At 39.3% G+C, this 18,102-nt stretch overlaps 1 protein-coding gene across 2 annotated transcripts in view; it reads right to left on the bottom strand.

Moving 5' to 3' along the window:
- Positions 1-18,102, bottom strand: part of GNAI3 (G protein subunit alpha i3) — a 48,177-nt gene that overhangs the window by 11,775 nt on the left and 18,300 nt on the right. For both annotated transcript variants that reach the window (XM_037728127.1, XM_017499275.2), the window contains exons 2-4: positions 7,690-7,732; positions 7,433-7,574; positions 2,079-2,236 (exon numbers count right to left, since the gene is read on the bottom strand). In XM_037728127.1, the coding sequence (XP_037584055.1) occupies positions 2,079-2,236; positions 7,433-7,574; positions 7,690-7,732 (343 nt within the window). The remainder of the gene's footprint in view (positions 1-2,078; positions 2,237-7,432; positions 7,575-7,689; positions 7,733-18,102) is intronic.

The raw sequence follows: 18,102 nt of genomic DNA, 5'->3' as shown, positions 1-18,102 counted from the left end.
TTTTTGTAGTTTTAGTAGAGACAGGGTTTCACCATGTTGACCAGGATGGTCTCGATCTCTTGACCTCGTGATCCACCCGCCTCGGCCTCCCAAAGTGCTGGGATTACAGGAGTGAGCCACTGCGCCCGGCCAAGTAGGTTTAATTCTACAGAATTAAACTGTGAAGGCCAATTAAAAAAAATTAAAATAGAACAGGAAATGTTCTTATTAAAGAAAAATTCCTGAAATGTAATATTAAGTTAACTGTGCATTGTACAATACCAAAACCAAACTATACCAAAAGTCCTCAGACAATTAAACTTAATAGGTCACTGTGTGTTTAACCATTTGACAGGACATTAGAAAATGGTGTTTGATTTACCAAAATTAAGAGAACTATAGTCAGTAAGAATTAATATTTTCAGTCTTAATTAAGAATTAATATCTTCAGTAAACAAGAGTTAAGGAGGTTTCGGGTTTTTTTAATCTAAACAAAAAACAAATTGTAAATACCTCCAAAAAAATTAATTTGCTCAGGGAAATAATTAAAGACTGCTTCAAAACTATATTCTTTGCTGATTCCAGGCTAGAAAACTGATGAGGAGATCGCACCAATATAAGTAAACCATTATTATCTACAAAACAAAATAATATCACTAATGTAAAGACGCAAGCTTAGATCAGCAGTTATGAAAAACACTATAATGTAAGCACATGTAGTTAGAGGATTCAGAGCTTTCTGAATGAATGATGAAAAAAAGCAACTATAATATCTTTGATGACCACTGGGAGAATTATTTACTCTATCAATACCTGCAAGTAAAATATGTCATTAAAAGGTAGGCAAGAATCTTGAAATGTTTCTAAAGCCAAGTTCTCACTGAAAGAATAGGCAAGTTTTCAAATACAATCATGTGCCACATAACAATGTTATGGTCAACAGCAGACTACAAATGTATGACAGTGATCCCGTAAGATTATAATGGAGCTGAAACATTCCTAGCCCCTAGTGACATCATAGCCGTTGCATTATCTTTTTATGTTTAGAGATGTTGAGATATACAAATATCATTGTATTACAACTGCTACGGTACTTAGTACAATAACATGCTGTACAGGTTCACAGCATAGGAGCAACAGGCTATACCATATAGCTTAGGTGGATAGTAGGCTATAATATCTAATTCTGTGTACGTATACTCTACATTGATCACATGATGACAAATCACCTAATGATGCATTTTTCAGAATGTATCCCTGTCCTTATGTACAACCTGACTATAATTTCTTTTTGTAACAATTTAAGCTAGAAGGAGAATGTGAAAACGAGAAACATAATAATATTGGAGAAAATACCTTAATGCTTAAAAGTGCCCTCATCTTTTAAGGATACAGATAACAAATGCTCACCAGGCCCCGCAAAAGTACGTTTAAAAAACTACATTCTGAATTTAGGTTTTATAAATAAGTAGCGTAAGGTAAAATAGGATAACATATAACAGCTTAATATAATTATTCATTATAAAGTCTCTAAAACTATGTTAATACTCAAGATAATGCCCCTGACAAAAAGATACTTCAACTTCATTCCATGAGTCAATCATCTCTTTCTATACAAATTCTCCTATTGTGATCTGGCAAAAGATTTATTAGTGGTGACTAGTACCAGAGAAATCCATAGTGCAGCCCAGACACAGAGAGCTGCCTGCATAAAAAGGAATACCACAATTCTAATTTCCCTCTCTAGCTGGCTATCAGTGCCAAGCCCTTACACAGAGGGAACTTATGAGTTGGAACAGATTCAGAACACAGCCACAATATGATCTCTCTCCTCCTTCACTTGCTTATTATAAACATGCCATGGAACAAATTCTGTGGTGCCAAGTGTCCCATTTACATTCCAAGAGGGAATATTTTTCTCCAAATCATACAAATGACCAAGGGCTCTATAACCCTAAATTTAGGCAATTTTTATAAAGCACTGTATAGACTTCTAAGAGTGTCTATTACTTAAACATTTCCTTAAGGATGGGCACTAAACTTTCTCTGTTGTCACCAAGTTATTCTCTGTTACAGTTTCACAGAGAAAAATTACTTACTATGAAGCAGAATCATTGAGCTGATACTCCCTGGATCTGCTGAAGCAAGCTTGTACCCCACCATCTCGCCATAACCGTTTAATCACTCCTGCTAGTTCTGGAGTCATGACTCCTTCTTCAGCACTGCCAGCTAAAACAAATAATTGCCGGGCATCATCCTGAAGAAAGCAGTTAAGAAAGAGACAGATGACTCTCCATTGCTTTAAGACTTGATGATAGTCTCTTTAAAACATATATACACATTACATGTTATTTTAAAAGAGTTGTTATTATAGAGACCTTTTCTGACAGGCCAGAATGACAGATTATATAATTAAGTCTTTCCTCATTCTCATTCCACTACAGTTTTAAGTCCAGAACTGAGGTGAGGAATTGCTTTACTACCCCACCACTCCTCCACACACCACCATCCCCAGAAAAGATCACTTCTGGCAAGCTCACAAATCTCCATCCAGATTGCTAATAATTTTTCAAAGAAAAAAACTGGTTTATCAGACAGGCTTATGTAAAACATTCCCGCTCTATTAAAGAAAGCCTACAATAAAAATAGAAATAAAAAGACTAGCATATAAGAGGTAAAGTCTAAATACCTAAAAGGGAGTAAAACATTAATCAAGTTTGAGAAAAAAGTATCATCTTCTTCACCTTCAGCCCAGACAGCAGAACAAGAAGAGGAGATGGAGGTACTTAAGAAGCCTAGATTGCGCCACTGCACTCCAGCCTGGGCAACAAAAGCGAAACTCTGTCTCAAAAAAAAAAAAAAAAAAAGTCTAGAAGCCTAATGGGGGAAATAAATCCCTCAGGAAAAGATTCAAACAGTCCCTAGATTTCCCTAAAGCAATAATAATAATGTTCTAACTGAGAGAGGGAAAGAAAGGCAGCAGGAGGAAAAGAAAGTAACCAAGAGAGCTGTGATCAAAACTTCATGAGTCAGCTGGGCGCAGTGGCTCACACCTGTACCCGGCACTTTGGGAGGCTGACACAGGCGGATCACAAGTTCTGGAGTTCAAGACCAGCCTGGCCAACAAGGCGAAACCCTGTCTCTACTAAAAATACAAAATTAGTTGGGTGTGGTCGCACACACTTGTAGTCCCAGGTACTCAGGAGGTTGAGGCAGAAGAATCCCTTGTACCCAGGAGGTGGAGGTTGCAGTAAGCTGAGATAGTGCCATTGCACTCCAGCCTGGGTGAAAGAGCAAGACTCCATCTCAAACAAAACAAAACTTAACTTCACTGAGCCATAGCCATAGTTTTCTATTTTTTCCTTTTCTTCTTCTCCCGCCTCAGCCTCCCAAGTAGTTGGGATTACAGGCATCTGCCAGCAACCCCAGCTGATTTTTGCATTTTTAGTAGAGATGGGAGTTTTGCCATGCTAGCCAAGCTGGTCTTGGAACTCCTGACCTCAAGTGATCCACCTGCCTTGGCCTCCCAAAGTGCTGGGATTATAGGCATGAGCCACCGGGCCCAGCCATAGCCATAGTTTTCTAGGTGATTATAGTTTTTAAATGTAAGATATGTGAGAGAGAGAGGACAAAAAAGGACTATAAGATTTTTTTTGTTTTGCTTTATTCTTTTTTTTGAGACGAAGTCTCACTCTGTCTCCCAGGCTCGAGTGCAGTGGTATGATCTTGGCTCACTGCAACCTCTGTCTTCCAGGTTTAAGGGATTCTCCTGCCTCAGCCTCCTAAGTAGCTAGGATTATAGGCGAGCAGCACCACATCCAGCTAATTTTTGTACTTTTAGTGGAGACAGGTTGGCTGGGTGCAGTGGCTCACACCTGTAATCCCAGCACTTTGGGAGGCTGAGGTGAGCACACCACGAGGTCAGGAGTTTGAGACCAGTCTGTTTTGCTTTATTCTATCCATCCCTACTTGTCAGTTTAAAAATAAACACAGGTCTCATGGCATGATTTTCCCAACCACATCAAATATTTGTCTACCTTGAGAGAGTCCAAATAACTATAAAAAACAAAGAATTTAAAAAGCATATAATATGCAAAGAAAAAGTAAAGGAGAAAGGAAAGCAATCATTTGTATCTTAAGTAGTCATCAGGATAAAATAAACTAACAAGCAAGTCATTTTAGAACACAGGTGAACTCACAACCAAAAACTCCTAAGACCTGTGAATTACCAGAACTTGTGCATCCACCTTAGCAAAACAAAACCACCCAAGGTGCACTCAAATTATTTTTGCCAAACTCTGGGTCTCCGGCTCTAACAGTTTTTACTTAGTAATACTTCCTCCTTTAAGATCCTTTCCTGCATTCTTTCTAGTAATATTTAGGCTCAACCCTCATTTGGCTTCTGAGATCAGGCACATTCAGGGAGGTACGGCAGTAGACTAGGCTCAACTCTCTATGAAACCTTAGCTAAGAGCTATACGGCCCTCCCTTTCTTTTCAAAGATAAAATTTTAAACAATGAGAAGGCTGAAATATTAGACAAATTGGCAAACATATTCAACAGTGAGAATGTCCTATACATACATACATATATATATATATATATATATATATATATATATAATGTCCTTCTACATATATATGTATGGTGCTTTAATATTTGAACACTTTATAATCCCTTGCTTCTGAAATTTGACCTATACTCATGCACGTATTCAAATAACCTTATTAAGCACGGCTTTAAAAAGAAAGAAACCATGATTCTAATTTTAGAAACTTCAAAAGAGAGAGAATTACTACTACTTTTTTTGCTGTCCTGACTATAAATATTCTTTTAGGAGGAAATGCTTTTTTCTTATCACTTAATTTCTTTCACTGACTTACTCTTGCTTCCTCACAATAAACCCTCTCTAAAAGTCTATAAAGAAGCCCCTCTTTACAATAAACTTCATACCGCCACACTTAAGCAGATGTGAAAAAGGAACCTATTCCACAACCAGTTCTATTTTTTTTTCCATTCACACTCTCTAGCCAACTATAAAAAACTTCCTAGAGGGGAGGCCAGGCACAATGGCTCACACTTGTAATCCCGGAACTTTGCGACGCCAAGGCTGGTGGATTACCTGAGGTCAGGAGTTCGAGACCAGCCTCGCCAACATGGTAAAACCCCATCTCTACTAAAAATACAAAAATTAGCCAGGGATGGTGGCAGACACCTATAATCCCAGCTACTTGAGAGGCTGAGACAGGAGAATTGCTTTAACCCAGGAGGCGGAGGTTGTAGTGAGCCAAGATCATGCCATTGCACTCTAGCCTGGGCAACAAGAGTAAAATTGTCTCAAAAAGAAACAAAAAAAAACCCCAAAAACTAAAGGAGAATAAGAGAGGAGCTACAAATATAAATCCTTACACATGGAAGAAGAAAAAAAAGAAACTTTAAAAAAATTATATAGGATTATAGATTAGGTTGTGAGGACACTGGAAAGCTGGATGATTTAGGAGGCCTCAGAGGGATTAATTATGTCAACTGCATCTGGTAACACTGGAGAGTCAGGACCCAAAGATTAATGACAATTGATTTGATAAAGGAAAGAAATGAAAGGGTAGGGAGAGAAATAAAGGAAGATAGACAGTGGGGAATAAGATTAAAGAGGGAAAGAAAAAAGGGACAAATTAAAAGAATAAATGACTGAGATGGAGAAAAAGCCAACAGAGAGAGGGAAGAGAATAAATACAGTACTACTGACCAGTTATGAGATACAACGAATACAACAGGGAACTAGATTTAGGTGATAGGGAGAAATAAGAAAAGGGAGGAAGAAAATAAGACCACAAATAGAGCTGATATGAAGAAGAAAAAAAGGAAAAGAAGGAAAGAAAAGCAGGAGGTAAAAGAAGGAATAGAAAAGGGTAAGGTAAGGATAAAGGCTTTATTTTTTATTAAACTGCCAAACTTCCCTGTGCAGAGGCATAAAAAAAATTAGTCTCTATGTGATATATTTTACAAAAATATAAACGTCACATTCACATATTTTCTTATTTTTTGATACTCCTTTCCCATTTTACAATCCCTAATCTAGCTCCTCTTCCTTTATGCCATTTCTAAGATACTTTCTAGTCTAACACTGTCCAACTGTGACCAACCTTTCACTATTTCCCCTCTTTTGGTCAAATATAAATTTGCATTTGATAAGTTGGGAGTAGCTTTTAAGAGTTCCTAAGTGACGGGCCGGGCGCGGTGGCTCAAGCCTGTAATCCTAGCACTTTGGGAGGCCGAGGCGGGTGGATCACGAGGTCAAGAGATCGAGACCATCCTGGTCAACACGGTGAAACCCCGTCTCTACTAAAACTACAAAAAATTAGCTGGGCATGGTGACGCATGCCTGTAGTCCCAGCTACTCAGGAGGCTGAGGCAGGAGAATTGCCTGAACCCAGGAGGCAGAGGTTGCGGTGAGCCGAGATCGCGCCATTGCACTCCAGCCTGGGTAACAAGAGCGAAACTCCGTCTCAAAAAAAAAAAAAAAAAAGAGTTCCTAAGTGACTTCACAGACATATAGGTTTTGCCTTTCCAGGCAGACATCCCAAGTCATTTTCTTTTATTTCTCCATGACATGTAAGTATGACACTCTGAACATATGTGCTGAGTCCCTTAGATGTATGAAATAATTCTATAATTTCCCAGCCTTCTCTGGAATTTAGCTGATATCAAAGATCTCCTGCCTTCATTTTGGCCCCCTCTCCACTGGCACAAAACATCCTAATCCTAATTACAAACGCCCTAATTTTACAAACTAGATCTTCAGGGTCCACTAAGTATTATTTTTTTATAATGTATAATTAAATAATACAACTTTTTAAACAGCTGACATGTGCAAGGCATTAAAGAATTGTACTAGGGCATGGTATACTCCAATTCTATAGCTTAAGGGTCCATGTGGTATATAGTATCTGACTTAGATATTCAAAAATGTGGACCTAAGGGTCCATGTGGTATACAATATCTGACTTAGATATTCAAGAATGTGGACTTAGGGTTCATGTCCTTACAGAATTTATTCTGGGAGACTGATTTTGGCCTTTATTCTTGTAAACCTCAAAAAGCACAGCTATGGATCATGGCAACCTTTCTCTTAGTTTATTTTAATATACTATTATTATCAACAACTATAAAAGTCAACAGTGCTGTTTAAAAATAATAATAAAAGCAACTTAATAGAACAGTTATCGCAGAAACCTACGTACATCCACAGAATCCCATTTCCTAGACTCCTCTTGGGGTGGTTATAGCTAACACCTTCTAAAGCAGATTGCTAACATTTTTCAAGTGAGTACCAAGTACTTTGCTACATTTTATCTTGTTGCTTAAACTCATTTCCCTAAAACATGAAGCAAAAATTTTGCTTAACTGTGTCTGCTGAATAAGAGCAAGCGAAGAGGAAATGAGCAACACTTACTGCCCTGGCAGCTTCCCCAAAGTCAATCTTTAGCCGTCCCATGGCTCTGATGATCGCAATGATGGACTGTATAGTATTGCTGTAGACAACTACTTTATATTGTTTACATTCATCCTCTGAATAGCCATCCTCATGAATGATTCTTTAAAACAAAGAAAACCACAAGTCAATACCATTGACCTAAAATGAAAGATACTACGGACTCTTTATGCATTAGGAGAAATTTTAGTCTAACAAAACACCATGTTCCAACTTACTTCATCTGTTTCACAATGGTGCTTTTACCAGATTCTCCAGCACCTGAAAGAAAAGAAAACCAGACTTTGAATTTATCTGTAATTAACATAAAAGTATGATATCAACATGAATGATAACTCTGATTATCACTGATGGAAACCACAGGTCCGAGGGAAAATTTTGGTGAGGCTTTCATGTCTATCAAAAAAAAAACTATGGAGCTGCTCTACTACAGATTTTGCTTTCTTTACATAACTCAGCAACCAAGTATAATTTATTCAAACTGTCCTAGGGCTTGCTTGATATCGTTTGTATAAAATAAGCATACCCAAGGAGAGACAGCAACATAAACTTTTGGAGGAACTCATTCACTACATAAAACATATAAACACTAAACATGACAAAAATGAAATGATTATTTTTTGGTCTATTCATTTTTATTAGTTCCTCTGTTGCCGACTGCCCATACCAGAGGAATGGTCTGAGAGCAATCTATCAGTCATAGGACTAAAGACATTTCAAACGGAAGCATAGAAGGCATTGTTCCTATCACTTTCTCATCATATGCCATCTTAGGACCACCCTTTCCTCCTTAAGCAGCTGGAATCACTTTAAACAAATGAACACAAATGTCAAGCTGGCCTTCTGAACTCCCTGACAAATCTACCTGCTAGATCTTCCCTACTCAATTCATTTTCTAATCTTCCAAGATGCCTATATCACACCACCTCCTCTCTCTCAAATCTTATAAGCTCCTTCCCACTTCTGACTCTCAGCTGATGATCCTGCCCTACTTTTCTGTAAAATTTAAAGCAATCAGAAAAAACTACCTCATTTTCCCACAACCATATCTACCAGTCTATCTGTACCTCCATTAATACTCTCTACCAGCCAAGAGCAGTGGCTCACGCCTGTAATCCCAGCACTTTGGGAGTCTGAGGCAGGCGGATCATGAGGTCAAGAGATCAAGACCACCCTGGCCAACACAATGAAACCTCGTCTCTATAAAAATACAAAAATTAGCTGGGCATGGTGGCATGCACCTGTAATCCCAGCTACTCGGGAGACTGAGGCAGGAGAATTGCTTGAACCGAAGAGGGCTAAATTGCAGTGAGCCGAGATCATGCCACAGCATTAGAGCCTGGTGACAGAGTGAGACACTCTCTCTCTCTCTCTCTCTCTCTCTCTACACACACACACACACACACACACTCTCTCTCTCTCTCTCTCTCTCTCTCTCTCTCTCTCTCTCTCTCTCTCTCTCTCTCTCTCCATTCATCAATGGATTAAAAATCTCTGCCAATGTTTTAAGATCAACTTCTCCCTAAGGTCATAACTGCTGCAATTTTCCATGATATTTCCCACGTCTCAAATATCATCAATTTTCTCTTTCCACTGGGTCATTCTCATCAGCATACAAACTTACTATACTATTTTCCATCTTTAAATCAACACACATACACAACTCTAACTTTCCTTGACCCCCACACATTTTCTTCTAGCTACCACTCCATTTTCTCTATCCCTCTTTACAGCAAAACTCCTCTAATGTGTCATCTGCACTCAATGCCTCCAATTTTGCACATCCAATTCTCTCCTTCAGCTATGCTAATCAGGCTTTCACCCCCACCACTCTACTGAAACCACTTCTCAAGGTCTCCAAAAACTTCCATCTTGACAAACCCAGTTGGTCAATTATTGGTGGTCATCTCAGCCTCTCAAGCAGAATTTGTCTAAGTTGAAATATTTTCTTCACTACACAGGCTTCTAGCCAACACACCTTCCAGGTTTGATTCCTACTTCATTCCTCAATCTCCTCTCTCCAGTTTCTGCTTTTTTTTTTTAAAGGTGGAGTCCTGCTCTGCAGCCCAGGCTGGAGTGCAATGGCATGATCTTGGCTCACCACAATCTCCGGCTCCCGGGTTCAAGTGGGTCTCCTGTCTCAGCCTCCTGAGTAGCTGGGATTACAGGCACCTGCCACAACTCCCAGCTAATTTTTGCCCTTTTAGTAGAGACAGGGTTTCTCCATGTTGGCCAGGCTAGTCATGAACTCCTCCTGACCTCAGGTGATCTCCCACCTCAGCTCCCAGAGTGCTAGTATTACAGGCCTGAGCCACCAGGCCAGGCCCAGTTTCTGAATTCTAAAGGTTGTATTGCTTCAGGGCTCCCTCCTAGGCCATTTTCCCTATCTCAGCTCATTGTCTAAATTACCTAATCTCATGGTGTTTTTTTTCTCTCTGGAGACAGACTCTTGCTCTGTGTCACCCAGGCTGGAGTGTAGTGGCACAATCTCAGCTCATTGCAACATCTGCCTTCCAGGTTCAAGTGATTCTTGTGCCTCAGCCTCCTGAGTAGCTGGGACTACAGGCACGCACCACCACACCTGGCTAATTTTTGTATTTTTAGTAGAGATGGGGTTTCACCATGTTCACCAGGCTGCTCTCGAATCCCTGGGCTCAAGCAATTCACCTTCCTCAGCCTGCCAAAGTGCTGGAATTACAGAATTGAGCCACGGTACCCGGCCCTAATCTCATGGTTTAAATACTATTTATAAACTGATCATAACAGTTAACGTCTAGTGAGTATCCTGTGCCACGAAGTTCTAAGCACTTTTTAAATAACTGATTTAATCCTCACAATAATCCTATGAGGTAGATATTATGCCCATTTTACAGATGAGATAAATGATGCACAGAGATGTCAAGTAACTTGCCTAAAATTACACAGTAAGTGGCAGAACTGAAATTTGCATTCATTCAGTTTGGCTGCAAAGCTGGTGTATACTACCTCTATACTAATAAAATTTCCAAATGTAGATCTCTTACCTTGGTTTCTTTTTTTTTTTTTTTTTTGAGATGGAGTCTCGCCCTATTGCCGAGGCTGGAGTGCAATGGTGTGATCTAAGCTCACTGCAACCTCCACCTCCTGAATTCAAGTGATTCTCCTGCCTTAGCCTCCCAAGTAGCTGGGATCACAGCCGCATGCCACTAGGCCTGGCTAATTTTTTGTATCTTTAGTAGAGACAGAGTTTCAGCATGTTGGCCAGGCTGGTCTCGAACTCCTGACCTAATGATCTGCCTGCCTTGGCCTCCCAAAGTGCTGAGATTACAGGCGTAAGCCACCACGCCCGGCCTAATCTTGGCTTCCCACCTTGGCTCCAGACTCATATATCTAAACTAGCTACCTGATATTAGATTTCTAGTAGGCACCACAAACCTAAAATGCTCAAAACTGAGTTACTGATTCCTCAACTCACTCTCACGCCAAAACAAATCCTGTTCCTCCCTCAGTCTTCTCATTCCAGGAAATGACACCAACATTCATCAGTTGCTCAGGCCAAATATGTCAAGTGGCATGTGACTAACATGCAGATAAGACAAGGATGCCAGTGCCAATCTGTATATTACATATTAGCAAAGCTTAATTTTTAAAAATAAAACTATATAGTTAATATAATAGTTTTAACAATTTGTTCTTGCACATTGGAAACCATAGGCCTAGATCACTGCAAAAGCTTCCTAAATAGGCCAGTGCTTCAGAGCTTGCTTTTTCTACAGTCAGTTTGCCAGTCAGTAAGTAGGTGGAATAAACTTTGTAAAATGTAAATTATATCATGTCACATGATCTCCAATTATACTCAAAATCCATGGGCATTATGGTACAATATACTCTGGCCCCTGCCTACCTCTTTACCCTCATCTCTTGTTACTCTCCACTTTGTCTTCACTGCTCTTGTCAGACCAGCATTCTTGCTTTTTCTCCAACATACCAAACCGGTTCTGACTGAGTTAGGTCCTGACTCTGTCTTTCCTGTCTTTGCGTTTATTATTCCTGAAATGAGTTTTGCAAGATTTTCTTCTTTACAGGAACAGCTTTTCCTGACTAATCTATCTAGATAGCTCCAACCCCATCACATTCTCTCCCCTTATTCTGTGTTATATTTTTTCATAGCACTTACCACTTATTCATGTGACAGATTGGCTCATTTCTTATCTTCCTCACTTAAATATAAGCTCTATGAAGGCTTATTCATCCCTGCATTCCCAGGGACTTAAACTGGCCATGACATAAATTAGCTACTCAAATAAATATTGCTGAAAAATAAATGACTAATATTTAATAACCATGATTCTTTACTAAATATTTCTCAACTCTGCTAACCAAGAGTTAATTAAAATCCAAATATAAAAATCCTAGACAAGTACATTCTTACAGAATCAAAAGGTACATTTATATATGACCTTGTTCTCATTACATAATCGATGATCAGGGGTAGTACTAAATAGTTAATATTCAAGTAGCACACAGTGACTTCCTTAGGATGCTGTTATAAAAAGGTGAATCCTCCCATTCATATCTAAAAAAATTAATGATTCTATTCTGGGGAAGACAATACAAATGCATACAAGTTATATTTTAAATTGTTTAAAAGACAGAATTCCCAGATTATCCATATTAACATATCCATATTATCCAATTTTCTTAATTTAGAGCTACTAATTTAAGAAAAGTGGAGATTAATGAATTAATGTGTACCATTCTTTTATATATTGAAATCCACATTCCATCATTCATGTGAGATTATCTTGAATGAAACAATAAATCTATTAATCTCAGAATCAATTTCTACCTCTCATTAATCCTATCCTATGGCTGTGCTGATTTAAAAAAACAAACAAACAAAAAAAAACACTCTGTTATCCTACCTCTCTCACAATTTTCCAAGGCTCCTTGAGAAAATGCCAGTTTGCCATTCCCTTTATTATTGCACTAGTATCATCTCCTGAGCTTCCAGTTCTGTTTCTTTAAAGAAAACGCACCTTGGCAGGGTGCAGTGGCTCACGCCTGTAATCCCGGTACTTTGGGAGGCCAAGGCTGGTGTCTTACCTGAGGACAGGAGTCCGAGACCAGTCCCGTCCAACATGGTGACACCTTGTCTCTACTAAAAATACAAAAAACTACCCGGACATGGGGGTGAGCACGTGTAATCACGGCTACTTGGGAAGCTGAGGTATAAGAACCACTTGAACCCAGGAGGCAGAGGTTGCAGTGAGCTGAGATGGTGCCACTGCACTTCAGCCTGGGCGATAGATCAAGACACTATCTCAGAAAAAAAAAAAGGTACCTCTCACTGCCCACAGAATACAGATTTGTTTCAGTGGTTGTTCCAGGGGTCATTTTATACAAATAAAGAATCACTTTATACAAAGTCTTTGACCCACTCAGCTTCTAGACCACCACAAAGGGTGCCACCATCTTATCCATCTTCCAAGTATGAAATCTAATAGTCATCTGGAAACCATTCAGTTCTCTTCTCTCCTTACAAGCTGTAACAAAATCTCTCTTCTTACGCATTTCTCAAATTAATCCTTTCTATCCTTCACATGTCTAAGCCTGATGTTACACCTATTATATGTTACTGCTGTAATTTTCTGAAGCTTCCAGCTCAAAGTCCTTCTCATCACTTTCAAGTGGCACTATTTTTTTTTCCAAGTGGCACTATTTATTTACTTATTTAAAGAGGGAGAGAGTCTCCCACTCCATTACCCAGGCTGGAGTACAATGGTGCGATCTCAGCTCACCGCAACCTCTGCCTCCCGGGTTCAAGCAATTCTCCTGCTTCAGCCTCCCAAGTAGCTGGGATTACAGGCACCCACCCCAAGTGGCACTATTTTTAAAACCATCAGTTTATCTAATAATTCTCCAAATTATTGAAACACTCTCCATAATCCTTTCTTATTAGGTCTGGGCTCTTCACTTTTACCTCATTCTCTGTGCTCCATTGTTCCAGCATAAGCTCCTATTTCATGATATCTCATTGTTGTATTTTCCCCAAGCTGCTTCCTGTATTCTATCTCCCTACCCCACAATCAATGTGGTATTTAGAACTTCCTAATTTTATCTGTGTCTTTTATCTAACTATCTTCAAAAATTTATCACAACTTTAAGAGGAGATTCATTTGCCTATCTTCAATACACTAGGGAAGTAATAGTTGAAATACAAAGAATGGGACAGATGCAAAGGATATTGCAAAGACAGTATCTATGGCTTGGGGGAAAGGGAGGAATTGAAGAGGACTCTGTAGACAGAGTAGAGATGGAACTGGGCAGTGGGGTAGTATATACAGGAAAGAAAAAGTTGGAAAGGTCCCATAAATAGGAGGAAATAGGATCCATTCAGCATAGAAGCTTTATCCTTAAAAGAATATCCTATATAAGTAGGAAAGAAGGATGAGAGGCAAAGTCACAGAGATTTCTGAGAATAAAAGGAGGAAGGAAGCCATGTTAGTCTCATTCTCAATAAACTAGGCAAGGCAATCTGCAGAGAATAAAGGGAGAGGATTCATTTAGAAAATGATCTGGGGACACAGCATAGTTGGCTCACACCTATAATCCTACCACTCTGGGAGGCCAAGGCAGGAGGATTACTTGAGGCCAGGAGTTCAAGACCAGCCTACGCAACACTGGCAAACCTCACCTCTAACAAAAAAAAGAAAAGAAAATAAGAGTAACACAAAAAATTAGCTGGGCTTGGTAGTACACATCTATAGTCCCAGCTACTTGGGAAAATCTCTTGAGCCCAGGATTTCAAGGCTGCAGTGAGTTACAAGTGAGCTACTGCACTCCAACCTGGGCACAGAGTAGGACCTTGTCCCCACAAAAAGAAAAAGAAAATCATCTGCGTTTATTTACAGTTTGGATACATAATCATCAAACCGTTAGACCAAAAAAAAAAAAAATCACTAGTAAGTGCTCTAATGTGGAATCACTATATTTACCTAAACATGTTCCTTTTTCTTTTCTTTTCTTTTTGAGACAAGGTCTTGCTCTGTCACCAGGCTGGAGTACAGTGGTGCAATCACAGCTCACTGCGGTCTCAATCTCCTGGGCTCAAGCAATCCTCCTGCCTCAGCCTCCTGAATAACTGAAAGTAGCTAGGACTACAGATGTACACCACTGTGCCTGGCTAATTTTTTTGATTTTTTTTTCCTCATTCTGTTGCCCAGGCTAGAGTACAGTTGCGCGACCACAGTTCACTGCAACTTCTGCCTCCTGGGTTCAACCGATTCTCCTGCCTCATCCTCCTGAATTCTGGGATTACAGGTGCATGCCATCACACCCAGCTATTTTTTATTTTTGGTTTTGTTTTTAATAGAGATGGGGTTTCACCATGTTGGCCAGGATGGTCTCGATCTCTTGACCTCATGATCCACCCGCCTCGGCCTCCCAAAGTGCTGGGATTACAGGTGTAGGCCATCACACCCGGCCAATTATTTTTTATTTTTAGTAGCGACGACGTCTCACTATGTTGCCCAGCTGGCCTCAAACTCCTGAGCTCAGGCAATCCTCCTGCCTTCCCTCCCAAAATGCTGGGACTACAGGGTGGAGCCACTGCACCCAGTCATATGTTCTTAATTGTATTTTTAAAAAGGTCTTTGAGCAGGCACCATGGCATATGCTCTCCACCTCTCAATAACATATATTACATGATGGGTATGCAAAGTGAGAGATGGTGATAATTTCTTTGCAAGATAATTTTTAAACAAGGCCCAAAGTGAATGGAATTTGGAACTGCTAAAGCAAATAAACCATTATCATAAATGAGCAAACTCATTTAGCTGACATATAGACTGATTTTAAAAATTAACCCTGACAGACGGCTGATTCTCAAAAGCACTGACCCCTGAAGTCTTCTTTTTTTCTCTTTCATCTGACTAAAGCCAGTTCAAAGAACGTATATGAGTATATTACGTGAATTTCTATTTCTGTGCCTTCAAGCACAGTGAATTTCCTCATCTGAATGGGGGTCAATAGAAAATGCTCAAAACGGTGCCTGACACATAGTAAATGTTCAATGTTAGCTAACTATTACATACAAATGCCATTTTCTATGTTGAGAATATCACCAAGTAATGTAAAGTCCCACAAAGTTTCATTTAATAACTTAGATACTGATGTTGGTTCAAAATCCCAGTAAAAATGGGATAACTATTTAGCAGTAGTTTCATAATAATAAAATCCTAGATAGAATCTGGATTCACACACTTGAACAGAACTTATGACTTAAAAGTTACAGCAAACTATAATATATCAAAGTATTAGTCATTTTCTTCACCCTACCCTGAAGAACAAAAGCACTCTTCCTTAAATGTATTTTCAGCCCAGATATTCCTGTCTACCACCACCTCTCCCACACTTTTCATCCATTTATACTTCTATGGCTTTTCCTTAAAGCTACCTCACAGGTCTCTATACCACTACCACCTGAGATAGTGATTATTCTAGAGGTACTGGAAACATCTCCTCTTCCTTTTAAATACGGGTTTCTATAGAGAAACCTCAAAATTTTTAATAACAGGATTATAACTAGAGCATAGTCCTCTTCCAGAAGTCTGGACAGCCAAGTCTCAGTATGGCACTATTTTTAGATAACCTTCGAGTCAGTGCTAGACCAAGACTCTCTCTTCTATGGATCCCCATTATCAGATATACAGGAACATACGACTAGAATAGGCACAGACAGTCCCTCTCTCACGGCAGGCTGAAAGCATGATCAGCAAATAAAATTGATTTTTTTGCTAACTTGTTCTCACCTTTTATTTACAACAGAAAAGAAAAAAGAATTGTGAGTATCTATAACTAAAAACCACAGGAGAACAGTCCATGCTATTTCAGTGGGAGTACCTACTGATCCTACTTAATTCCTTTTATTAACAGGTATAAGTATCTAACTCTAAAAATTCAGAGTAAGGTTAAAAATGACATTTCAGGCTGGGTGCGGTGGCTCATGCCCATAATCCCAGCACTTTGAGATGCTGAGGTGGGTGGATCAGCTGAGGTCAGGAGTTCAAGACCAGTCTAGCCAACATGGTGAAACCCTATCTCTACCAAAAATACAAAAATTAGCTGGGTACAGTGACGTGTGCCTGTAATCCCATCTACTCCGGAGGCTGAGGCAGGAGAATTGCTCGAGCCTGGGAGGCAGAGGTTGCAGTAAGCCGATACCACTCCATTGCATTCCAGCCTGGGAAACAAGAGCAAAACTCCGTCTCAAACAAACAAACAGAAAATGACATTTCATTCAAACTGCTATTCAAGGTCCTTACTTAAAAAACCAGTTGCTTCTTAGTTCAATAAAAGAAAAGGCTAGAAGAATAACAGAAAAAATGTCACCAAGCAAATTTAAAAAATTGTTTTTCAACAAACATGTCTCCTACAAGTGTGATACAGGCCATAAATTCCATTAACTTATTTGTATTTGATATCATGACATCAAATACAAATAAGTTAATGGACTTTATGGTCTGGTGGGAGAAGTTAAGAGATCTATTTTTCTTGTGAAATTATCAAGTTTCCTTAGCCTACAATATCAAAATACTTTTTCACCCAGCCCACCATCCCTCTAAACATGACAAGCCTCTATATACATTATAAACATCTGTGAAACCCCTATTCAACTCAGACTTCAACTCCTTGCTGAAGCCCTCCTCATTCTTCCTCAACAGCACTTCCACCCTCATGGCTGGCATAGATTATTCCCTTTGAGCATCAGCTCAAGAGGTTCATTTCCAAAACTAACTCCCAAACGAACTGTCCTTCCCAGCCACCTCACCTCATTTTATCTCTAAGAGCCAGCTCTGGCTAGAGACAGATGCTCACAACTAAAAAAAAAAAAAAAAAAACTATTTGACTATCTTCCTAGCTTCTAATCTCCTTGCTTCTCACAAGCTGCTAATTGGCCTGCTTGATTTTGATTAAAATAGTAATGAAACCCTTTCTGCCACAACCTGAAAACCCTTCCATGTCTATGTAATTCTCCCTCAAGGGCACCCTGACCAGGCTCAATCTGGCTTTACAGGGTAACATCAAACACTGTTATCCTAGTACTTAGTCAAATTATTGTAATTATTTGGGTTTGTCCCTATTTAGGTCTCCACTAGCCCTAAGCTCAAAGCACAATCCTTGAAAGCACAAAATCATGATTTCTTTTTGTGCACCGCCACCCCTCCCCAATCTAGAGCAACATCTAGGACAGAGTAGGCACTTAATAACTATCTGTGAGATGAATGGCTTGAATCTCTTATAATATTCATTGGTTGCTTAATCACATTAATCACAATGCCAGCTGCAATGGATGGAATCTTCAATGTGGGTAGTTAACAGAAACAGAAAATTCCCATTCCTATGCTATCTTTATTCAGCCTCACACCCACTCTTGTCCTTCAACTCTCATCCCATGATTATACTGACAATAAATTTGGACTCACTAGCCTCACTCCTTTCTAAGCTTACTCTCAAACCCTTGTCCTAGCTCCCTTGCACTTATCATCTCATTCTACCCCTAACACCTAAGAGAATATATAAAACATAGTGAGCACTCACTTATTATTTGTTCAGTGAGTGTATGAATATCTTTTTTTTTTTTTTTTTTT

The sequence above is a fragment of the Cebus imitator genome, unplaced genomic scaffold (assembly GCF_001604975.1).
Source record: "Cebus imitator isolate Cc_AM_T3 unplaced genomic scaffold, Cebus_imitator-1.0 Scaffold256, whole genome shotgun sequence".
NCBI classification, from domain to species: Eukaryota; Metazoa; Chordata; class Mammalia; order Primates; family Cebidae; genus Cebus; species Cebus imitator.
This window is presented reverse-complemented; position numbering and strand designations above follow the sequence as displayed.